Consider the following 25023-nt stretch of genomic DNA (forward strand, 5'->3'; position numbering starts at 1 on the left):
ACACAATATAGTGCGTATTGTTCGATAATAGAACAAGTGAATGCTTGACTGCCAAATATATAACTTTGTGTAAAAAGTTAAAATCTATCCGTACCGAGAATATTGGGTATCAAATGATTTAAAGCTTTTTCTCTAAAAGTTAAGACACGTTGCTGACATCGCGTCGGCACCATCAGTGGACAATTTTCATTTAATTATTTATTTATTTTTAAACTCGCGCGCCTTCGCTGAGTGGCATTTGACTTAAAAACTACAACAAATTGGTGAGTTTAAAAAAATGCAATAAACTTCATGTTTTCATGGCAGAATAACGTTTGTAGTTGTGTATTCAAAACAACTAATTAAAAAATACTGCTATTATTGTAAATACAGTCGCATTACCTAACTAGCCAGCTAGCTAGCAGGCTAAACGCCAAATTAAGGCTGAGTTTTCCTACTTATGTAATTATCATTTTCAGTCAAATATGGCAAGAAGAAAAGCAAAAAGATTCAGTCGGCCGAATCCGTCCAGTTGTAGTCACAGTCAAGGAGCCATCACAACACGCAGTCGAATGAAGGACAGTGAAAACTTCTTCCTGAAACTTCCATTGGAAGTTTTTCATCTTATTCTGGACAACCTGTCTGGTAAGGTGCAGTTTTGTCTTATACTTGTCGAACTTGCATTAAGAGTGTAAAGTTTTTGTTCACACACACACACACACACACACACACACACACACACACACACACACACACACACACACACACACACACACACACACACACACACACACACACACACACACACACACACACACACACACACACACACACACACTAAAACAATCATCAAACATAAATCTACATTTATCTCTAAATGTAGAAAGACAGACTTTAGAAAATGACCAGTTTCAGAAAATTGATATCAAATAGTGTAGCAAAACTGAACAGAATTCAAAGCTACTCTAACTCAGGCTCGATTACTCACCCAAGCTACATGAAGTAACTAGAACAAGATCTAAATAAGCAAAAGATGAAAGACATACAACAAAAGGATGCAAGCTGTAACTGATCCTAAAACATGCCAGATAAACAATGCAGGATATGTTGTGGCAAGCGCCCCTCTTCTATGCAACAGCGTGTTGGGGAGGCAGCGTCAAGTAGAAGGATGCCTCTCGTCTCAATAAACTGGCGAGGAAAGCGAGCTCTGTTGTGGGCACAGAGCTGGACAGCCTGACAACAGTAGCTGAGAGACGGGCACTGGAAAAGCTGCGGTCAATCTTGGACAATCCATCGCATCCACTACACAGCATTATCTCCAGACAGAAGAGCAGTTTCAGCGACAGACTGCTGTCACTGTCTTGTACTACGGACAGACTGAAGAGATCTTTTCTTCCTCATGCCATGAGGCTCTCTACCCGGCAGAGTAAAGGCCCACATTAAACCACACACCATACATTGCATATTACCGAATTTTATTGCAATATGTATTCTGTGTAGCACTATTTAGATATTCTATATAACACGCTACATTGGGCATTTGCACGTCACACTGGGTATTTGTATATTGTATTCTTTTTGCTTTATTATTGTATTGTTCTCAGCTCAGGGATGCTGCTGGAAATGTGAATTTCCCTTCGGGGATGAACAAAATATCTATCTATCTATCTATCTATCTATGTTGGGACATTAACTTACCTAACAAAAAACAAGAAAGTAAGACAACGCAGGGTATGTGGAGACACTAACCCTAACTGGACAAAAATATGGAATAAAACCCTGGATATGTTGGATCACTAACTCTTCCTGTACAAAAACGTGAAAGGAAGACAACCCAGAACATGTTGGGGCACTAACTCGCTCTAACGAATGTGAAGGATGATGCAGGCCATATACCCAAATGAAGAGCTACCAAATACTAGGAATCTTCCGTCATTTACCACGCCCGTTTATAGCAGATTACCAAATACGCATTTTCAATGACAACTACAAATATGGGAATAAAATAAAATAAAATCAAACAACATTACTGTTTCTCCTCTATATGGTTCAGCATGAAACATTATGATAATATTTTCTCAAGTCATTTTTTTAATCTCTGAGCCATATGCACTAATAAAAAAAAGAATAGAATATAATTTACTTTAATTGTCATTCTTGTGCCCATGCACACAGAACGAAATGTTGATACATCTGACCCGCACAGTTAAACTGTAGCGAGACGATGTAGCCGCAGTCAAACCCAATTCCAGCAGAGTCAATTCCAACCCTTAATGCCGAGCGCCAAACAGGGAGGCAATGAGTACCAATGTTGTAAGTCTTAGGTATGACTCGGCCGAGGCTTGAACCAGTGACCTCCCAGTCTCAGAGCGGGGGCCTTACCCACAAGGCCACCGAGCTGGTACACAAGAGCCATAGGTTCCCGACCCCTGATCTACAGAAATGCATTAAGTGCTTCCATCACTATTTTTTACATTTGAATCCCTAAATCCATTGATTTTTACAAATATATCAGTTATAATCATACACATTTTTTATAAAAGCATTATTAATGGTCACTGCTTTGTTGTTTGCATTATTTCCAAGTGACTACATTGTCTAAGAAGCTCTTAAATGTAAAATAGCGCTCTTAAATACTACGAGGATTTTTTTCAAAATCTAAAAATTCTGAAAGATATTTTACATTGATAGAACAATACTAGAGGTGTCAGGATGATGGTTGGTTGGATCCCTTAACCACTAGGGTCATAGGGGCACCATTTCCTGTTTTGGGAAGGTACAGCCTGTTGGCACCCATTACTTTCAGGCCAACATGTTTCCACCCGGTCCTGAACAGGTGGGACCTTTCGCGTTTCAGGCAAATATGCTAAACACTGTACTACGGAAACACCATACAACAAAGAATTTACCAGACAAAAGGCATGATTGTGATAAGCAATCAGGGGAAACTTATCGACTGGGATGAAACAAAGTACAAAGAGAAGCAATAATGCGACAACGCAGTGGATGATGCGAGTGCCCTTACACTGTACTCCCAAGGACTTATTTTGACGTCTTTTTACGAGTAAAATTCCACCGGAAACACAAAAACACATAACATGACAGAGCAAAAACCACACAACATGAAAGATAGAAAGTGTATTGTGCAGAATGGATAAAACGATACAATTTACAAAAAAATATAAATCTGATCTCAGATTTGTGGTAGAAGGAATTATGTGTATACATAATCTTTTTGTGTTTTCCCTTTTTTTCAGTGCAGCAGTTGAGTGTGTTCTGCTTGATGTCGAAGCAGATGAACGGCTACTTGATGGACTATATCAGCACCCTGGCATGGAAGCGCAAAATGATGCACCACAATTTTCATAGCAGCGATTTTCCAGAATGGGTGTGTTTGGGTCAACATTTCAGAGACCTTGGTAAGCAATTGTGGAGATATAATGCTCAGTAAAATTTTGTCATATTAGGATTCTTGTTGAAATTGTTGGAAATTGTTGTATTAGGTATGTGGAACTAAGTTTTTGTCAGACAAAGAAATGAATTCAAAGTAAAACCGGTAGTTCCCTAAAACATGCTCCTACTGTAAATCTCAGACTATAAGCAGCAGCTTTTTCTCCAAACTTTTAACCCTGCGGCTTATGCAATGATGCAGCTAATTTATCCTTTTTTCTTTTAACGACCGCCAGGGGCGCCTAGGCACCAAAACTAAAAGCAAGACAGGTGGAATATATTTGTCGAGGAAGTTTAATCCTAACTTCACGCTTTGTGCAATATACCGTTTATTATTAAAATTCTTTCTGTGTACAGTCTTTCTTTGTAAATATCTCATGTCACAATGTGGGCACGTGCGGCTTATAGTCAGGTGCGTCTTATGTATGTACAAAGTTTGTTTCCTTTAAAAATGTACTTGGTGCAGCTATTAAGCAGAATTTTACGCTAGTTAAGAAATTAGAGGTCAAATGAAAATTTTGGTTCGTTTCAGGCTCCAGACACAAAATAGGATTTTAGAAAATGAATTATGTACAGAAAGGTATTAGGTAAATGTTGGTCTACAGAAAAAAACAAAACGTTTCTCAGATTCATCAAAGTACTCAAGCTTACTCAAAACCGCGATAAGACCATGAAATTACCATATTTAACAAAAACTTGACACTTTCGTCGTAATCAAGAACCAATTTATAATCAGTTAATAATCCGACAAAGCGGTAAAAGCTGAGCATGCTCTTATATATGCTCTCAAAATCTTTGATCCATCCATCACCATTTCAAACTCTCAATGATGTAACCTCACACACAGAACTTGACAATCCAAAACTTTAAATTGGAGCCACTTGACCGAAGCACTACAACAGAAACACTAAAATGAATTACCCCCCCAAAAATCATTTCAAAACCGTATTTCCCCCACTGTGGCGAACACCTCGAAAGATAATCTTTTGTGATGTACTCTCAGATAAGGTGCATGGAATTAAAACTACAGTTAGATCTAGGGTTTCATGAAATACATAAATACATTTAGATAAAATAATTTATTTTATAGAACATTAATTAACATTATGATATCTGACTACACCACTAAAAGTGATTTACATGTTTACCACAAGAGGGCACTTGAAGACCATGCTATATGTTTCTTAAAAGCATAACAGTTATGGTATGCAGTATGATTTAATATTAACTATGCATTTCCAATTTTATTCACCTTATTTTCTGGTACATAAGGCACAGTGGATTATAAGGCACACTTTTAAATTTCTGGCATATTTGGGGTTTTTAGGTGTGCCTTATAATCCAGAAAATACAGTAAATCAAATTTATTTTGAACTTACTTGTTTAACAAGGCAGATCTTATAGTTAAAAACTTGCATGTATACATCTGCTGATTTTAGGTATTTATTTTATTAAACACTTGCATAACAACGCAAAAAGGCATGTAAGTGCTTAAAAAATACTGTTGGACAACAAAGTGCAACAGAAATACAACTGTCGAGAGAATTAGAATACAAATTACAGGCAAGTTCATTCTAATTGAGTACTTTTAATAAAGTGTCTGTTTACGATAAAAATAAACTGCTTTTAGCTGCTGCCTGGAACAGTGTCCCCTTTTAAGGTACATATTTTGGTGCCTCTCTAGAAGATTTAGTTTTTTAAAAGTAATATTGCCTTTCAGGTCCGTCTTAAATTGTTATTCAAACCAAAACCCCAAATGCCATATTTTTTTTTAATTTTGCGAGTTAGTCCAATTAATTGTATTGCCGTTTCAGGTGTCTTGTTCAAACGGTGCACCATGTTACTACCTACAAGGGACAGGCTGAAATGTATCCTGCACAAGTTTTCTCAAGTAAGGAAAAAAAATAAAATAAAAAATATTCATAATATTTTTGAATTGAAATGTCTTTGCAGGTTCCTTGCTTCTTGCAGGAGACTTGCTCAGCACCAGATTGTGTTGGTTTATCTCGATATGGAGTTTTTCTGCAGGTGAACAGAACAGTGATGGATAGTAAATAGGCCTGAAACAAAATTGATAAAATGTTTTTTTCCTGTCAATTCTTTTCCAGGCCATTATTGCAGGGTGGGATGAGTTTGAATGCCAAAGAGTGTTCCACTACCTCTGTGAAGTCACTGATTTGCTGCATAAAATTGAGGTTATCACTACTAATGGACAACCTGGTATGGTCACAAAAATTGAATAATTTTGCTAATTCATGAATAACCTCATATTTTAAACTGCAAAGCATTTTTTTGCTGCTATAAAAGCCGCAATTTAATATGTGATTATGGTTGGCTACTCATTTCTAACTGTCTGTGCCTGTACCTCGTTTCCATGGCAGCATGTTGCAGAAAAGCAGAAAATCATCCATTGATTTCCTCTCTGTCTGCAGGCATGAAAGGCTATGAAGAGCTGGAGCTCCGCTACTTCTGCCGCAAGGTTTTGCTGGATTTGTCACCCAATCAGTCAGAGTGTCATTTCTGGCTCCTACAGCTCCTGAAGCCCTGGCCTTTGGTCAGTCGGGCACACCTACTATTAATTCTGTATGGGCCACACCTGTCTCAAGGTAAGGTAACTTTTATTCAGCCTGGCCTGAGGTATAAATCTTGACGAGCTTTTCACCTCCACGCAGGTCCCATCAGGTGGCAGGATCTCGTGGAACAACAACTGCCTAAGGAAGCTCTGTGGAATTTAGCCAGAGCCATCATCTTGCTCTTCAGCAGACCCGAAACGAAAGATTGGACCATGCAAACTTCGATAGCAGTCTTCGAGGAGCTCATCGGTGACCCCAACGATCCTTTATAATCACACCTAATACATGAACAAATCATGTCCTGATACATCAAACATTACTTTGCCACTCTTTTCTCCATTTTCAGTTATACCTCAGCCATGGCACATGGAGAATGTTGCTCGTCTCCTGGTGGTTTGCGGCAATAAATTTTGCTCCACTTTCTTGGGAAGCAGGGTTCAAACTGCACGAATTCAAGACACTGCCCGACTCATTGTCTACATAATTCTAGTAGGGGCCAGTTCCCATGCACTTCCTTCTAGTAACTTTTGCCAATTTACCCTGACATTCCTTTTATCTCATTTTTCTCTTTTTTAAAGTTTTTTTATCCTGGAGTGCCATGTCTAATCCTGTTGCTAACGATGTATGTTGTTATCAATGTCAGTAAAAAACCTCTTCTATTCTCATGTGTAAATACATGCTTTAAAAACATTTTATTCTTTGGGAAGACATGCAGTTGGTTGTATTCAAATGCTTCTCATAGCTACTGTACCTAGTAAGTATTATTCAATTTGCAAAATGACCACTAAGCTGGAGCCCTTAAGTAGGTCCTATTTTTTGTTTCCAAAAGTTTTCTTTTGGCCTTCTAAAATCAGTCAAATTGTCCGACATGGGACTCCCAATTTGGCTGGCACTTAATGAGTGAGAATGATTCATTTCTTATGGCATCCCTGGTGTGGTCTGTAAAATCCTGTAACACTGTATTAGTAACGAAACATCACTTTTACTGTCTCTAGATATGTTCCTATGAACATTTTTGGGCCATGCAATCTAATTACCTTTTTGATCAGATTCAACTTGATCCCATTTACTCTGACACTCATAATCAAGAGCCCACACTGATATCCAACATCAGATTATTTTAAAAAAAAAAACACATTCACCTTTGTTCATCCACAGCTAGCACTAACTTTTCAGATTTTGCTGAAATATAGTAGAGTAGAAAATTAATAGTACAAATTGACAAATTTCCAAACAAAAGTCTTCTGTGGCTACTAAAAATGGTGTTCTATCAGCGACCCTTAGTCCACTTTCAAACCCAAAGTATTGCTGAAAAGGGGCAATCCTATACAATCCAGAACAGGCATTAGTTTTTGTGTCAACTATAAGGTATTAAAAATGATATATTCGCAATGATTTTTTTTGTTTTTATGTTTCCCTTATACCCATTGTAGGTGTGTGAAAAGGATGGCTATGAAATGAACTGGGTGGTGCAGCTGGTACAGCATCTCCAAATTGTTTTCAGCTCTGATATCCTAAGGTTTACCTTCATCTGCCATTTGGAGAGCGCCATCTCAGACATTATTACTGAGTTTCTTTATTCGTTTGTAGACGGTAAGTTGACTCAACACACAAACGGCACCGATAAAATGTATTAATTCATTAACGTGTGTCCAGGAAACAGTCCTGTCAACAGAGACATTTACACGGGCATATGTCTTCTCATGGACGCCAGCGCACGTTTCCATGCACAATTTCTCCATGTGTTGCTTAAGTAGGAGGCAATGAAAAGTGAGTTTTCAAAACAAAAACATTGTGAGTAGGTTACAATTCAATGATTGGTATATTGCTGTATGTTATGTATTATTTAATATTTTTTACAGAAGATAATATTTATTAACACTGATATTTATGTTTTTATTTTCAGTCCTAATGAAGTTTGTTAATGCATTCCATACTGTATTTGTACCATTTGTTCATATTGCACTATTTCTAAAGTCAGTTTTGGCCACGCAAGTATGGTACGAATGTTTGAAAGTCAAAGTTGGATTATAATTAAACAATTTCTAACAAAAAAAAAATCCCAGTCGTTTTTTTCAATCATCAAAATCCAGGCTTTTATTGTCATTTGTCATCAAAGTAAAGAAAAAGGTTTATCGACACATACGTTGGTAGATATTTTAGGTATACAAATATAATTTGGTGTCAAAAGACTAATTATTTTGTACAAATAATGATACTGTAACATTACAAAATAGAAATTTGAAAAAACAAATCCTTTTCCCTGATGTATGCCTAAAACAATACAAAATTGGTTTAATTCATATAACATTGCTAACTGAAAACTTGTAAATCCAGCTGTCAATCACCCAATCACTTCGTCATTGTTTTGAAATGACCTAGTCAAAGGGGAAAAAACATTGTATGTTAGCTAAATATTCTAATTCAACGTGAAATGTAAACACACTCGCCCAAAAAAACTGCAGCATACCCAATACTACAGTATAGTGCTAGTGTACTTACTGTGCAATTTGGTCTGTGTGTGAGAGAAAAAGGCAATTGTAAATAAAAAAAAACTTATTCTTTAGTATGAAAAAACATAAAAATTCACAATTTACCTTGAAGCCAGTCCATCCCCTCCTGCAGGCCTTCCCCCTTGATAGCATTGCTAGCACTGGGGTCCCAAAATGAACAGGTTAGGATTTAATCACCTCATAGTGCCGCACGTTACCTTTCACAACTCAAACAAGTTAAACGTGAAAGTATTACCAGATGTGCCATGGTTTGTCTTTGATATTCTCCAGACACAACATCTGGGAGACCTTGACAGATGACATTGCATCCCTTAGATCCGTCTTGTTTGCGAAAAACAACACTGGCAGCTTTTTACTGAAGATATCTGAATGGTAAAACAAACAGTGTTTGAGTCAGCAAACGCATTGGCTAATATGAGTACATTTATAACATAGGATAAAGATAAGTCCAAAGGCCATCAGGGACAAAGTATTTACATTTTTTACCATTGGTTATCTTCATTTAGCTCCTGCATTTAAAATTAAACTAGCTTTGATAATTTGTTCCTAGAAGACGTGAAAGATAATATAAAATGATAATGACCAGAGATTAAAATGAATAATTTTGTATGATTATGGTTGTATAGTAAGGTATTTCAAAAAATCATACAAAATAAAATAAAAAAAAAACATATTTAAATGCCCCCACTTGTTCACATTTATGCCCACAAGATATTTTGGCTCTTGAGTACTACTGTTTGTCATTCTTAATTTATATTAAAAATGCAACAGGCTAACTTGCTTGACAGAGGTCCAGATTGGTGTAAGCCTAATATAATACAAAAGTCATCCTTTTTTTGACGTTTCTGCAATGTAAATTCCAACGCAATTTCAATGTACTGAAAATACAGTTATTGACAAGTACCTGAACATTTTTTGGTCAAAAGGTTTAGTTTTCCTTTTATTGAAAATAGTTAAATATATTACTATTAAAAATACCACCAGTTAAATTATCTACTTATGAATATATTTTTGCAGTAAAAGGAAAGTGCTGTTAATTTACTTTGATGCTGCTTTTAGGATGTATTTTAAAATGTCTTGAGTGGAGGCTTTTTTCAATACAGTTCACAAGACCAGATCAAAATGATTCGACCTTACCTTTGTGGTCAAGAAGAGTGTCAAGCTCTTCTTTGGCAACAACCATTCTGAATTTGTCACTGCTGTCTATGACAAAAATTATGGCGTGGCTTTCTCTGTGCACGGAACAAGGACAAAATCCATGTTATCACTGGTAATGATTGGGACAAATTCACAATGGTGCATGTATTTACGTACTTGTAATAGTGCTCCCATAGGTTTCTATATCTGCTTTGGCCCGACATGTCGAATACTGTGAAAGAAAGGCTGCTCGCGCAGAATAAGGGACAGAGGGAAAACAAGCACATTATAGAATCTTCCCGAAAGGGTAAGTGTTTTAAAAATGCCTTTGATTTCACCTTGAACTTGTGAACTTTTCAATGTTAAAGCCTATTGTTGGGACTATTTCTTGTCCATGCACCTGTACACCCACAGTTAGACAAAACAGACAAGTAATGATAGCATGTCAATATGGAAATTTAATATACCAACTATGAACGGCATTACCTGACTAGAATGCTTCCACTCATCTGAAAGGGGGCCTAAATAATTTGAACGCTGAAAAAAAGCAATGAATCAAACCACTTATGCCGCTGTTCCCTTATTTTAAAAATAAATCAGCACTTACATTAGACGGTTTCAGCTGGTTGATGATGGTGGTTTTTCCGCTGTTATCCAATCCCAAACATAAAACGTTGACTTCCTTCTTCCTTAGGCCGAGCCAACCCGATAGTTTATCCAGCAGCCCCATTAAAGCTTGTTAAATGTACCCCGCATCACCCCATTAATCACGTAATTGTAATTATTAAAAATACTGAAAAACCTCAGAAAATCACAACCTGAGGCAAACAAGTTGTGTTCCCTTTACTTGGAGTCAATTCTACAACATATTGAGATGCTGCCTGTGCATCCCAGCTTGCTGACGCTAATCTGATTAAGGCGTATTAAGATCTGCAAAACAACACCCGGTGACCTGATCATTGAGTGCACCTTTCTGTCCCTTTCTTCCTAATGAATATAATTCATTAAGGTAATTCAATGGTCTGTTTGACAACAACATCAACAACAATGACAAAAACTGAAACTGCTGCTCGTCAGTCTGGTCGAATTTGTGGTGATAAAATAAGGTAATGATTTCAATGGGTGCTACTGCTCCATCTTATTGCTGATTAGCTTGTGAAGAATTCATTTTGTTACTCCAATCATCAAAATGGCATTTGCAGTATATACAAAAAAGCACTTAAAGTGTTATATAGTTTAGTTTAGATGTGTAAAGATCGAACAATTGACATATACTTGATAAATTAACACAATGTTTTGAACATGTATAGTTTGGATCCTTTTTGTATTGGGGATCCTCTGATTCCTTCTAATTTTAGTTTGTCGACAGGAATAGAAATTTTCTTAACATTTTACTGTTTTCTATAATATAAGACAAATTATGTTTTTGCTGACATCGACAGAGCTGACTCGTAAATTCATAAAAACACATTCATAAAATGATTTAAATACTACCCAGCTCACGTGTATACAAAACGTGAAAATATAATTTCAATGGTCAAATAAACATGTAAGGTTTCTATCAGGTTTCATGAAAGATTTGGGTCTGATCATTTATACTTAGATGAAGAATGATGCACAGTTTAGCATATTTTCAAACACATTGTGGGCCAAGTTATTTTTAAGATAACGTTTACCATAGTCGGAATTCAAAATGTTACATTTTAGAAAACAGGCAACTCAATTAAGCACATTTATTTAATGCAATGATTCAACAATAGTCAGAAAATATAATCATTTTAAGACACTCGTTAAGTTCATTTTTTTTTCTCTTCCTCTTTAAGTTAAGCAATTAAAAGAACACGCAAACACACAAATCTTTTTTTAAAGATTTATTTTTGCAAATAAATATCCGCAGTAACCTGCCTCTTACAGTGTGCAAGATCTACAACATCTCTTTGAAAATTATAAAAAAATAAAATACAAGAATTGTAATCATCAGTATACTTGTACTTTGTACAAAAGAACGTTCTAACGTTGCTCAGCAGTAGAACATGCTTGACAAACAGCATCTGATATTCTCCATTGACTGTAATCTGGTTTATGAGCGTGAAAGTGCCTGTGATGTACAGTAGCTTATGTACACAGTACATTTGTGTGTGGGCAGCGACATTCTAATACCTGATGGCTGTAGCCGTTTTTTTTTCCCTTGATATGGTCTATAGCAGTGTTTTTCAACCTGTACACAGTAGTGTGCCGCTAGAGCTTGTCTAGTGTGCCGCAGGAAATTGCTAAAAGCTATCCTTGCAAAAAGCATGCCATTGTTAAAGATCATTGCATTTTTCCTGTGATCACCTAAATAACTAACATTCATACTTATCAGTAGGTGGCAGCAGAGTTCGGTCACTGTAGTCACTCGTTTATTGTGGTTCATTGGGACCAGAACGAACAGCGACATGCAAAAATCTGCTGGCCCCCACTTGCAGCAATAATCGATTGGGAATAATGGCTCATGGCCGCACAGGTGCTGTTCATTTTATGCTGAAAGAATAGAAAACAAATATCCACCAAATAAGACATTCTTTCTCTCTTAGTGGTCACTCTCAACTGTAGTTGACCTTGGGTAATTGATCATTTCATCATTTGGGTAATTGATTATTTAGTTCATTTTAGGTGGGCCACAATGGTAAGTTTTAGTAGCCCAAACTGGTCCCTTCTGAGTTCCGATCACAACGGTGCATTTTATCTTAGCTGGGCCAGAACGGCACATATCCTGAGAAAAGTGCCTTTTGCCAGTCCCTGCTCTCAGCAATATGGTATTGGAGATAATGGATCTTGGCCACATGGGTGCAGTTCATTTTAGGAGGAAATACAGTAGTTGCGAAAAAGTGCCACCAGGCAAAAGTTCACTCTGCTGGTCCCTGCTCGCAGCAATAGTCAATCGGTGATAATGGATCATGACTGCAGTTTACTTTTTGGTGGACAGAACAGCAAACAGCCGTCAGGCCCAACAAAAAACTATGTAATCTGTGACGATGGGTTGGGGAATATTTTTTAACCCATGATGCACTCAGGCGCATAGTAGCAAGGGATAACAGTACTGTATTTTTTCCCTTTTTGTTTTTTATACTTTTTTTATGTGTGTGTCTTACTGTCGGTCACCCCTCTTGAGGGATATGACCAAGGTAGATAGATAGATCTTTTTGTACTCCTGGTAATCATCTACTCACAAGGTAGTACAGGGAAATATAAGAACTTATAATCTTGCCGAAGATGTTTAAGATTGCAATACAATTCCACCAACAGATCATTTTTGCTAATTTTAAATATTTTTGTTCTAGAAGGGGTTTTGGGGTTTTTAAGGGTTATTGTTCTATCTTCGTTATTCATTATCCGTTATCGGTCAGTTCATAATACGCTACAAAGCCTAGGAGCCGGGACACTTACTCTCAGCCAAAAGGCCAAGCCAAGGTCCTAGCCCTAAAGCCTTGCTGCGATCATTGCGAATGCACCGTTTCCGGAGGTACTGCAATACCGGGCCGATGCGTGGAGTGGACAGAGCAAGCTCTTATTCCATCTCCGGATTGCAAAAATCAAAGATCATGGCTACATCAGCACCAATATATTGCTTCGCGCGCAGCCACGAGGACCGTTCCCGCAGGTACTGCAATTCCGGGCCGAAAAACAAGATACAAACACAGTAAACTTTGAAAATCAGGTTGAAAATCAATAAAATCCCAATTAATAATAACCTAGACCACCTCTTAAGGCATGGTAACCACAAATGGTAAGAAAGGTTTTATGCTTTTAATCCAGGCAACATGATAGTTTAAGCTTAAAAAACAAACTTTCCAGAAATTTTTGAATAAAAAAAAAGGTCTGAGCTGGCTTAAAAAGGTTGAGAAACACTGGTCTATAGCTCCATCTTGGTCCTTTTGTTTCCATGGAAACGGGTTGGCTAAAAGGAACCAACTGTAAGGCATACATATTACTGTCGCTAATAGAACAAGATGAATTTAGATGCAGCTGTAAATGTACGTGCTCCTTTGGCTAACTTACTCCCAATGTCCTTTTTACTGACGTCATATTTATCACCATTTGCTTACCGCTGTTTTCCAAAATGAAAATAAGTAATTTCAACCGAAAACATCCGACGTGACTACTGCAGATCCAAAAGTTTTCATTTCAGGCTACTTTATATGTACACTTTACTCCTACACTGCCACGAAATTCAACAATCCTTTACATGATCACAACGTAAGCATACAAGTGAGCGAGCAGAGCCAATCTGAAACGACTCATTTATCACGTGTGTGCAAAATAATGAATAAACGTAAAGTCCTCAAGAGCTTTAAAAAAATCCCTTATATTTAATATATGTATATATTTATATATATATTTAACTAAAAATAATACACTTTCTATCCGAGTTATGTGAACATTCGTATGTTAAGACAGTGGTGACTGTTTTTATCGGGCAACTCTTCAAACCCCAAAATGTTTGACATCTCATGAGCTCGATTCCTGTATTGTGAAGGCGGCTTATTATGAGAGGCCGTTTAAGTAAACCATACTTGCTCTCACATATAACATCATACTCACAACTATGCTATCATACAGACCCAGTCATAACCATGCAAAAACACTCTTTCACACTACTATACTCTCATACATTCTACTATATTCTCACACACTCACTTTGTGAGAGTATAGGAACAAATCACACTGTATATAAAGCCGCAGTGTTTGAAATGTAAGGAAAAAGTAGCAGCTTGTAGTCCAGAATTTACAGTATATTAAATCAATTTTAGGGTTGCGATGGACTACATACTACTACTACTATTATTCTCTCATACACACACTATATGTGAAACTACTGTTATACTTTCATACACACAGTATGTGAGATGGTTGTTGAGTATAGTAGAGTGTGGATGGCAGTGTAGTAATATGTCTGAAAGTCTAGTAGTGTGTATAAGAGTATATTAGTAAGTGTGAGAGACTGATCGTGTGTGCAAGAGAGTATAGTATTATGGCAGAGAGTGCAGTAGAGTGTGTAAGTGAGTAGCATATTTGTGAGAGAGTATAGTTGTGTGTATGAGACTATAGTATAATGCATAAGAGTATAGTAGTGTTTGAGCATGGGTATGGCTATGAGTATAGTTGTGCATGTGTGTGAGTATGATGTTACATGCGAAAAGCAAGTATGATTTGATTCTCAAACAGCCTCTCAGTATAGAAATATGTGCGAAAGAATATAGAAGTGTGTGTGTGTGTGAGAGAGTATATTAGTGTGTATGAGAGTATCGTAGTACGGTGAGAGAGTATATTAGTGTGGTATGACTGTGTCTGTATGAGAGTATAATTGTGCCTGTGTGGGAGTATAATGTCCAAAGTAAGAGCAAGTATGATTAAGTTTTCAAATGGCCTCTCATAGTTTATCAATCTCCACATGTACATCCGATAACTGGACTCCCATTGCACGATTCTGCTTGACTGCAAAATTATTACTGATTTGACATAAATAGCATTTTAAATAAGATTTTGATTCACAAGGGCTTTGACATATAAATCTGCACATATAAGATATAATGATAATAATTACTGATTAGTTGTCTATACACTTTTACATTCAAGAAATCTCCTTGGACTTTGCTGCTCACCACTTTCTTCAAGTATTAGTGTATCAGACTCCAAAGAGAGAGTAGAGTAATGCACATACCTTTTATGATAAATGATATAATATTACATTATTTTCTTCTGAGGGTAAAAACCTATTTTGCACACCAAGGAGCAGCTACATGAGCAAGAAAAAAATAATAATCCAAAAATTCGGTCTACAGGCTAAGACAGGGGTGGGCAAAATTTTGGAGTGGCGGGCCGCATTGGGTTAGAGAATTTGGCCAATTTTCTCATTTATGAATAAACACACATGCAGACATTTGCATGGAATATTTCTTTTTATTGTTGTTTTTAATAAGATTAGTCAGATCAAAATGTTGTACTTTGTTTATTTATTTATTTTTAAAGTTCGTTTTTTAAACACTCACAATTATAGCAAAACGATATATTTGGTCACCGTATTCTTGTAGCACTTATGAAGACATATTTTTGTTGTATTTCTGTAGGATTTTTGTAGTACTTCTAAAAAAATTTTGTAGTTTTGGCGTTGTATTTCGTAGTAAGATTTTTGTACTATTTCTGCAGTAGAATTTCTGTAGGATTTATTTGTATTCTTGTAGTAATTCTGAAGCATAATATTACTGTAATTGTATTTTTGTAGTAAAATATTAGGTCCCTGTCATTAAGCACTAAATTTTATGGTGTCGTAGTAATTTGTGGTATTTCTGTAGTATTATTTTTTTATAGTGGACACACAATGGGGACACAACTGGTACCAAAACCCCCTCATCTTTTATTATTAGACGAACTTCAGACAACATTACGGAATGGACGGGTGCCAACTTCGCTACGACCCAATAACAGGCCAGGAACAGTCAACAGTGGAGAAAGCTGTCTAGAGTTGTGTCCTCATTAGTGCCCCGACGACTCGAGCATTTAAGGGATCCGTAAACAGTGATTTAAATAGCCATTATATTTTGACCATTTTTTGTTTGGCCCGCGGGCCGTAGGTTGCTCACCCCTGGCTTAAGATAATCGACCACTGAAAATACGGCAGCTGTAACAAGGCATTACATTCCCCTAATTGACGCCCGGGTCGGACTGTGATGTCTATCCGGCGGTTTAAAAATAGTCCGTTCGAACCCAAAAGATTTTGTAAGGGGTGTGTCGTAGAAAAAGAGTCAGAGACTTCTATCCTGGGAGGCGTCTTGTTCAGCTGAATAGGATAGAAGTCAGGCACGGTCTGCTCATATTTTGCAGTTTTAGATTTCGAATGCCTTCCTCTCAGTGCGTGTATCCGTCCCAGGTTTGGTGGTAAGACCACTTCATACGTGGAAGCCTTTCTCTTGTTGGTGCAGTAGATGGAGGTGCAGACTCTGTATACTGCTAATGATCCTCCGCTGGTGGCCGATCAGATCCACCCCGATACGCCTCACGTCTCTTGAGGGAGGAAAGGGGTGCACGCAGGAAGGGAGACACAAAAGCGAATTGGGTTATAAATATAGAATGCAAATGATGTCGATAAAGAACAACATGTCTGGTAAGGATCGACTGATCGTGGTTTTTTATGACTGATACGGAAATTATTGTAATTATTTAGAGGAGGGAAATAACCAATATTTGAAGCGGATATTGATTTGCTGTAAAAGCTTTAAAATTGGCGTAAGACCTTTTGATAACGCCAAAAGAAGCAAAGAATATTTGTTAGAAATTCAAATGATACTTAAATAAACATAAAACCCTTTACAGTAAATAAACTACAATTTTAACACAATAAACATGACTAATCTTTCATTTAAACCAAAAATTGCATTGTTTTTTTAACAATAAATTAAAAGAATACAACCAACATGACTTAAAATCAAGGCAAAAATCAATATAAACTGAATTAAAGTGTGGGCACTTCTGTTTTAGAGCCAGATTGATGGACATATATTATGCCAACAGCTAATCACTCAGCCTTCCACTTTAGCATGTTTTTTATGCTTTTAATCACAAACACACATGCTTGGTTGCCAAACTAAAAGTTCATATCTCAGTCTCCACTCAAATGTGCTTCCCTAAAACAATTTACTTTACGCTATCTCCAAATCACTCACACACTTTTCTACCATGGACTCTATATACTCAAAAATCTCAAAATTGTTAGCGGACTTGATTCACAAGCATGTTGGGACTCAGAAGTTAGCAGAGTTATCACTGTTTATTCCGCTCTAATGTTATAGTTCCTGTTTCAGTGCCTCTGCCTCCGGTCCCTTATACAATCAGAAAACGCAGGGCAGGGCCGATCATTTAGGCTGCATCTGAGCCTAAATAATCGGCCCGTCGGATGAATGAAAATGTCTATGCCAATATCCATCTAAATTACAATTATCGGTGCCAATAATCTGGCCGATTTTTGGTTGACCTCTAATCTCTGGTGCTTACAAATGTACACTGTAAAAAGGCGCTTATTTTAAGTACCATAAATTCCGGAATACAAGCGGCTACATTTTTGCAACATTTTACTACATACTACTACTACTATTATTCTCTCATACACACAATATTGTGAAACTACTATTATACTTTCATACACACATTATATTGTATTGTATAGTAGGGTGTGGATGGGAGTGTAGTATTGTCTGAAAGACAATAGTAGTGTGTATAAGAGTATATTGGTATGTGTGAGACTATTAGTGTGTGTAAGAGCGTATAGTATTTTGTCAGAGAGTGCAGTATCAACTCTAAAGTTGGTGCAAAGTAAATTAACCGTCGCCTTTATGCCTACAAAAGGTAGTTCAAATATTGAATTTCGCTCCTTCCAAAGTTTCCCGTGCGCCATATCCTTTAGCAGTGCCGGATAAACCATTGTTTGTTTGTGTTGCTTTTTTTGTGGCAAACATTTTGCCCAGCAACAATAGACCAATAAAACAGGGTTCGTACAGGTGCTTCAAATCCTTGAAAATGCTAAAATTCTAATTTTGTGTTTTCAAGGACTGAATTTTAGGTGAAGTGATTGTAAATGCTTGAAATTGTTGCATTGTTACTCAAAAAGCCTGCTTGAAATGACGCGGACAGTGCTCTTTGGTGGCTCAGCTTTGCCATTGCATTTCTTCTTTCCTCATGATTAACAGCAGCTTGCATTACTTTGTCCTATGAAATGTCAACACCCCCTACAGGCCACACCCCAATGGGCAGATAAACGCTACACCTAAACAGGGCACTATGAAATGTGTATTAAAGCAAGGATTACGTATCAGTTATGGACATTTATAGTAGTGTTTCCAAGTGGTAAATTGTAATGGGAAGAACTTCCTACAACTGAAAATATAAGCTACATATTACATTTTTAGACAGCACCTTTATGGGGAAAGATTTGTCTCAAAAATAAATATATCCGCGATTTATTCAAGATTTAAAAATAAATTCTCTTGATAAATGCATACGCATGATTAAATATCACATATGTAAAATTACAGGTATATTTGTGGCTCTGCAAAACACATACTTTACATAATATTTCTTCTTTTAATGGTACTGGAGAAATTGGAAATTGACTTGAATTTAGCCATGAAAAAGTGTACAAACCCTGAGTAAAATGAATGAGGAGCTAACAGAGGTCCAATTAAGTTGTGTGAATTCTGTTGTTGTAAATGGAGTGTGCAGGGGAAAACGGCGCCAATGGTGCAAAGTATAATTAATTGGTAATAATTTTGGCGCTCAGTCAGGGGCACAGATGACAACAGCGAGCTTCCCTTTCGACCATTCATGCTATCCAAATAAAAAACATCACAGTGATGTCTGAAAACATTTGTGCAGCCTTCAAGAGGAGACATGAGTCAATGTTTTTGCCAACATTATTCTTTAAATAATACACAACAGGAGCAAAACTGGGTTTGGTGGTGCGGTATTCTATATTGACCATGTACACACATATTTAAACTTTTTACCCACAAGTCAAGTCCCAAATTAATACATCCAAATCTATAAAAATATGCTTCTATTCTCTTTGAATATCATCTGATTCATTGTCAGGTTGCTAGGGTTTCCTTAATTCCAATGACAACATCGCAAAACCCACATCATTTTTGCAATCTGGCACTATTCTCCACAGTACGGTTGCATTGGCGCTGTCTAGAAATATAGGGCTCACATTTTACACAACGCAAACCCAATTTGTGTTTTCTTTTTTAGCGCAGAAGTAACTTTGTGCTCGACTTTGTAATCACCAGCTTGAGTGGTCACATGATCCAAAGACACGTGATGTAAATAAATTCCCTACGCAGTTGGAGCCAGGTATGCGCCTGTCTTAAATAGATGTGTAGTTCATTTTGTAGCTTTTTTTAAACACAGCGGCTTAAAATCTAAAACCTCATTTATAAACGTGTGCGTAGGAAAGATCACTAAAGGTGGCGTATGGAGGTGCGTGCGAACAAAAACTTTCAGATTTAAAACACAGTGTTCAAGCACGTCTATGCCCGTTTCTCTTTATAAATCACAATCAACTCTAAAATTGGTGTATGTGAGGTAACCATCCCTTTATGCCTATAAAAGGCTGGTGCAACGCCTGAATAAATATTGAAATTTGGTCCCTCCAAAGTTTCCCGTGCACCACATCCTCTAGCAGTACCGGATAAGCCATTTTTTGTCTTCCGGTATTTTATCCAGGCATCTCTTAATCGACTAAAGAGCTACAGGTGGGGGGGAATAGCCTTATTGTAACCAACTTTAAAAACTCATGCGCAATGACCACGACATTGTTGTGATTTATTAAAACTTTTGAATACTAATAATTGAATAGTTTATTTATATGTTTTTGTGTGTGCTCTTTCAGACAGTCAATGTTGATTACACCTCTTGTTTTTTTTTTAATGGACCCTTCAAATGTGTAAGTAAAATTAAATTTTTTGGGCACAGACATCAGTTTAAGATACTTTTGTTTCTTCATCCATCTGCCGTTGGGTCGTAGTTTTCTGTTTCGCCCAATTTCTTGCGTACAGCAGGGCCAGAGCTCCCAAGAGAGTCCGCACATTATCCGGTCAATTTTGTTTTTTATAAATACCAAATGTTGCTTACAAATGGCGTACTCCTTCTTTTGTGGGCCTTTTAGAAATGATGCCCTTGGTGCGGCTTTTACAAAGACAAAATTGTGTTTATTTCTTAAATTTGAGCATGCAGCTTTTAATCAGGTGCACTCTGTAGTTCTGAGTTTACAGTAGTTGGGACTTGTTTACTCACTCGATACTCATCCTGACGACAGAATCCAACGTGTTGTAGCCCGCTGACATGAAGTTACTTTTATACTGACTCATTTTGATGGAGTCCAGCCAGTCGCCGATAGAGATGAACAGCGGGTAGTCCATTTCCTCCACGGGAGACTCCGGTAGACTGACATAATCAGAAACACAGTACGATGATCAGATGCTAGCGGTCTTTTTATCAGCGTCTTGGATTTGGAACGTAATTAATTTTCCAGCATGACAGAAAATTGCTCTGAGTAATAAATGGTCAGAATTCATTTTATCATCAGAGACCATCCACCAGGTATCCATTGCTATTCCTCAAGATAACATCTCAAATATATCAAGCTAATTTATGCACTCCAAGATAACTGTCTATTCAAATGGTCCCAATTTGTATGGCATGGATAACCAAGTAAAAAATTGGCATGCTACTTACCTATGAATGTCCTCCACTAATGGAAACAAGCTGCCTGGATTGCGGATGAGTTTATCCAAGAAGGAGACCACATCTGCAAATCTTGGCCGGTGACTTCTTTCTGTCTGCCAGCAATGCAGCATCAGTTGGTGGAGGGCAACGGGGCAGCCCATCGGTGCAGGAAGACGGTAGCCTTCCTCGATAGACAGAATCACCTGCAAGGAGACCAGTGAATATAATACTTCAATATTTTAAAATAAATGCAGCACAGTGTAAAATCTTACTTTCAACAAACATATAATGGCAATACATACGTTACGTTAAATAAAGACTGATTTCTCAACTTCTGTGACACAATTGATTGTAGTAATATTTGTTTGAAAAAAGACAATAACTATGACCACAATATTTTAGGAAGGTCGTCAATATGAAAGTTCACAAATTCACAATAACGTCAAAAAATTATATCGTTGTCTACATTTTGCTCAAGCAGACATACAATTATTTTTTGAAATACCATATTCATTCGTGTATAATGCAAGAATTCAAAGTCTGAGTGCACGGTAGTATATTTCTGTATTTGTGCTACGATTGATGGGTAAAACATATGTCGAACCACAATCACAAACCATTAGATGCAACAGGAATCAAACCCAGGCCACGGCGGCGAGAGGGTCAAATCCTAATTAACTTTATGAAAAACGAATATTGGAGAACTGAGGAAACAAAGTCGTTTTGAAAGTAATAAATAAACGCAAAAAAAAAAAAAACATTGACGGCAAAACACTTAGGGTATTTGATGATGAATTGGACGTTAAATATATACATTGAACAATTTTTATGTTGGTATTGTGTTTATAGTTTACGTGGTCAATAAATTATTTGAATCATGGCTGCACTTATTCAACAACGTTCGTCACTTACAATGCTTCGTTTGAACTTAGAAATTGTTTAACAAAATTTCACTCCGTTTTGTAATGAATACAAATTAAGGGTGCATGTTTTATATGAATAAATGTCAAATATTTTCTCTGGAATTTATCACAACAGCAAAATTGTCATTATTACTGATGCGAGGCATCTTTGCCAGCTCCTTTGGCGCCATTGATTGCCTCCCTGTCTCTTTATAAACCCCGTCTTTTAGTCACCGGTTGTCAGTCCGTCTGCCAACCTTAGTTCACGCTAGGCAAGCTTTCCGACCCTGACTCACTCCTGTTCTGGCCCCCGTCTGTTTCCCGGCTTCAACCCATTTTCTGATCTTGACCACGATTTTTGCTCTCCTGTCCCGCCTACTGACCTGTTTTTTCTGCTCTCGACACCGCCTTCGCTCGCCACGGAAATACCACTTCCGCGCCTGAGCAACCTCCTCCCCGCGACCAGCGATCTCCAGATCGTGTGTATAATCCTGTCCATTCTTCCCAATAAAACTAAGAGAAACGTACGCAAGTGGGTCCTGTCTTCATTCTGGTCCTGACACAAAATACTCAAATCTTTCCGTAGTTTACACAAACCCTTCATCAGTTTATAGCAAATTACGAATGACGGCTTTTCTATCAGAACTTCGAAAACTTGTGTTTAGAGGTACTCCTATAAAAGATGTACTCATATAATTAAAAGTGCAGTTCATTGTTTGATGGACTATTTTTCTCTTGTACTTAAATCTATTGGTGAGCCTGATCTGGCCTGCGGGCCGTAGTTCACCAATCACTGATCCAAACTGATGTCAAATTCCGTTTCTACCTTTTTAGTATTTTATAACTTTGGGATTCTGATCAGAAAGTAAGCAAAACTAAAATGGTAGAATACATGCTTCCTACGTGTTTTTGTGTATGGCCAAGATCACTTTTAATTTCACATTTGTCACATTTGTTTGTATGGGTGCCTGAAATCCTTGTAAATGCTTGAATTTTAAAGTTGTGTTTTCAAGGATTGAAAAGTACTTACATTTTGGGTGAGGTGCTATTCAATTATTGATTTTGTTGCCGTGTTTATCAACAAATCTTGCTTGGAAATAAAGCTGACACTTCTCTGGTGGCTTGGCTATGCCATTGAATTTATTCTTCCCCCTGGATCAATGTTAGCTGGCATTAGTTTGTATGGCATTGTGCTATTAAGTGTCATTTTCCACTATGGGTCGCGCACATGGAAACAGGTGCATGCTTCACTGAATCAGGGCACTATGAAATATGTTTTAGTGCAATTATGGACATTAATTATGGACCATGCAAAAAATGAACGTAGTGTTTCCCGGTAGTATATATTAATGGGAAGAACTGTCAGGACCAGAATGAAGACAGGACCCACTTGCATGCGTTTCTCTTAGTTTTATTAGGAAGAAGGGAAAGGGTAGTATACACCATCCGTAGATCGTTGATCATGGGGAGCAGGTTACTCAGACGCGGAAGTGGAATTTCCGTGGCGAGCGAAGGCAGTGTCGAGAGCGGGGAAAAACAGATTCATGGCCGGAGGGGGAGCAAAAACGTATCCAAGTTCAGAAAAAGGTTCGGAGCTGGGAATCAAACACGAATCAGGACAGGAGAGAGTCAGGGTCGAAAGGCTTGCCTAGCGTGTGCTTAGGTTCTCAGACGGTCTGACAACCGGTAACAGAAAGCCGGGTGTTCAAACAGTGGCAGGGAGCCAATCAGCGTCCGGAGCTGTTGGCGCCAAAGGAGCGGGCACAGGTGCCTCACATCAAGTAATCATGACAAGAACTTACTGCAACTGAAGATGTAAGCTACATATTACCGGCTTTTTTAACCAACTACTATATGGGGAGAGATTTTCTCGAAATAATAATAATAAATTTATCTACACATTACTCAAGATCTAAAAATCATATTTTTTGATAAATGCACACGCATGATTAAAACTCGCATACGTAAATCGCAAATATATTTGTGGCTCTGCAGAATACATGATTCGCACCTTTAAAACTTAAAAAGTGCTTGAATTTGGATGTGAAAAGGGTGGACAAACCATGAGATCTGTCTAAATTTGTACAAGTATAAAAACCTAAGTGTGTTCCTTTCACATTCGCTCGAGTGAGTAACGGATATCGCTCATGCTGCCCCCCGGATCAGCGGGTCAGTCGAGCACAGTGAAGCCGAAGCTTTAAACTTCCCCTGGACTGAATCAAAGTCCGACACATCTTTAACCTGTGCACTCTCTTTAGTTCGCCATAGACGCTCGGCGAATATTTCATGTTCCATTTTCGAACCCCGCCTTCCCTGAGTTGTCCCGACAATATCTAATGAGATAGAACTAATGGAACATTTTGGGGAGATTGCTCTCTTGACTGCAGGAAAAACATGATATGCTGCCAAGTGAAGTGTTAGCATATCTTGAACTGACTTTTTTTGTCCGTTACGGTTTGAACTCGCAAAGTCTCTGGTAAGCTGGAGGCTCACCTTGAAGGCAAGGATCGTGTAAGTCAGTATTTCTCAACACTGTCGGTCTAAAATGTTTAAAGGGTCAGTGTGTATTATTTGCTCACTTTATGTCGCTGTATTGTGCAGTGCAACCGAAAACCAGGGCTTAAAAGAACAAGGAAGAATACAAACTACGGAGACTCTGAAGTGAATTGATCACACCAATCAATGTTCCCTCTAATTTTTCACGGGTCTGAGCGTTCACACAAAGTCGGTGAGCAACGCTTGAAACAACAGTGAGCAACAGCAATCCCAAGTGTGGCAACTAAGTCATTATCAAACATGTCCAAAACTTGACATCATATTACATTTTGCTGAGTTTCCGGCAATGCAAAATTATTTTTCACTTTTGAATGAATTGACTAATGTACGATTGCATATGTTGCAGGGCCTACAAACGGCATTTTTTTTTACAATTGTTTCACAATATTTCCATTTCTTTTATTCCTGGTATCTTTTGTCGCATAATACTAACATTTTGGGGGGCTTGTTTCATCGGTTGCACGATATAGAACTGTATTTCATTACATTTTTAGTGGAAGTACAATGTTGGCAACAAGATTAACTTGATATAATAGGAAATTATTTGAATGCAACACAAACCTTTTCCTCTTTTTCCCTGTGTTTTTCTCCCTTTTAAAAAAAAAAAATCTTATTCCTAGCTGTTACTTTTTCTTTCTTTTTTGTTCTCTATTACCC

At 37.5% G+C, this 25023-nt stretch overlaps 3 protein-coding genes and 1 pseudogene across 7 annotated transcripts in view; 1 reads left to right on the plus strand and 3 right to left on the minus strand.

Annotated features, from left to right (window-relative positions):
- On the plus strand, nucleotides 1-8055 carry LOC148352610 (F-box only protein 47-like). The gene is made up of 11 exons (XM_088352745.1): nucleotides 1-263; nucleotides 459-624; nucleotides 3237-3398; nucleotides 5244-5320; nucleotides 5383-5457; nucleotides 5538-5649; nucleotides 5862-6035; nucleotides 6102-6251; nucleotides 6349-6491; nucleotides 7436-7595; nucleotides 7659-8055. The coding sequence occupies exons 2-11, from the start codon at nucleotides 465-467 to the stop codon at nucleotides 7757-7759; spliced, it is 1314 nt and encodes a 437-aa protein (XP_088208871.1). The 5' UTR covers nucleotides 1-263; nucleotides 459-464; the 3' UTR covers nucleotides 7760-8055.
- An 86-nt stretch (nucleotides 8056-8141) lies between these two features.
- Nucleotides 8142-10545, minus strand: LOC148352611 (ADP-ribosylation factor-like protein 6). Its single transcript, XM_088352799.1, has 9 exons — nucleotides 10260-10545; nucleotides 10139-10189; nucleotides 9991-10052; nucleotides 9830-9898; nucleotides 9653-9747; nucleotides 8751-8880; nucleotides 8600-8655; nucleotides 8505-8517; nucleotides 8142-8380 (listed from the first exon to the last, which is right to left on the minus strand). Exons 1-9 carry the CDS (start codon nucleotides 10380-10382, stop codon nucleotides 8347-8349), a joined length of 633 nt encoding a protein of 210 aa, XP_088208925.1. The 5' UTR covers nucleotides 10383-10545; the 3' UTR covers nucleotides 8142-8346.
- A 2594-nt stretch (nucleotides 10546-13139) lies between these two features.
- On the minus strand, nucleotides 13140-13229 carry LOC148352612 (U2 spliceosomal RNA; annotated as a pseudogene).
- Nucleotides 13230-15798: 2569 nt separating this feature from the next.
- Nucleotides 15799-25023, minus strand: part of epha6 (eph receptor A6) — a 234191-nt gene continuing 224966 nt past the window's right edge. For 4 of the 5 annotated variants that reach the window (XM_088353348.1, XM_088353347.1, XM_088353346.1 and 1 more), the window contains exons 15-17: nucleotides 20918-21111; nucleotides 20477-20626; nucleotides 15799-16693 (exon numbers count right to left, since the gene is read on the minus strand). In XM_088353348.1, coding sequence (XP_088209474.1) covers nucleotides 16579-16693; nucleotides 20477-20626; nucleotides 20918-21111 — 459 coding nt within the window. In that variant the 3' untranslated portion in view covers nucleotides 15799-16578. Of the gene's footprint in view, nucleotides 16694-20472; nucleotides 20627-20917; nucleotides 21112-25023 lie in introns of those variants that run through there. The other variant, XM_088353349.1, reaches the window with a different exon arrangement.

Source organism: Urocampus carinirostris, chromosome 14 (assembly GCF_059441175.1).
Source record: "Urocampus carinirostris isolate Australia breed hairy pipefish chromosome 14, RoL_Ucar_1.0, whole genome shotgun sequence".
NCBI classification, from domain to species: Eukaryota; Metazoa; Chordata; class Actinopteri; order Syngnathiformes; family Syngnathidae; genus Urocampus; species Urocampus carinirostris.

Excerpts from the sequence above, each read along its gene's own strand:
- LOC148352610 (XM_088352745.1), top strand. The coding sequence starts at position 465 with ATGGCAAGAAGAAAAGCAAAAAGATTCAGTCGGCCGAATCCGTCCAGT. Across the intron at positions 5,321-5,382 it reads TCCTGCACAAGTTTTCTCAA|GTTCCTTGCTTCTTGCAGGA; the intron begins GTAAGGAAAAAA and ends ATGTCTTTGCAG. Across the intron at positions 5,458-5,537 it reads GATATGGAGTTTTTCTGCAG|GCCATTATTGCAGGGTGGGA; the intron begins GTGAACAGAACA and ends ATTCTTTTCCAG.
- LOC148352611 (XM_088352799.1), bottom strand. The coding sequence starts at position 10,382 with ATGGGGCTGCTGGATAAACTATCGGGTTGGCTCGGCCTAAGGAAGAAG. Across the intron at positions 10,190-10,259 it reads ACCAGCTGAAACCGTCTAAT|CGTTCAAATTATTTAGGCCC; the intron begins GTAAGTGCTGAT and ends GCTTTTTTTCAG. Across the intron at positions 8,881-9,652 it reads CACTCTTCTTGACCACAAAG|ATATCTTCAGTAAAAAGCTG; the intron begins GTAAGGTCGAAT and ends TTTACCATTCAG.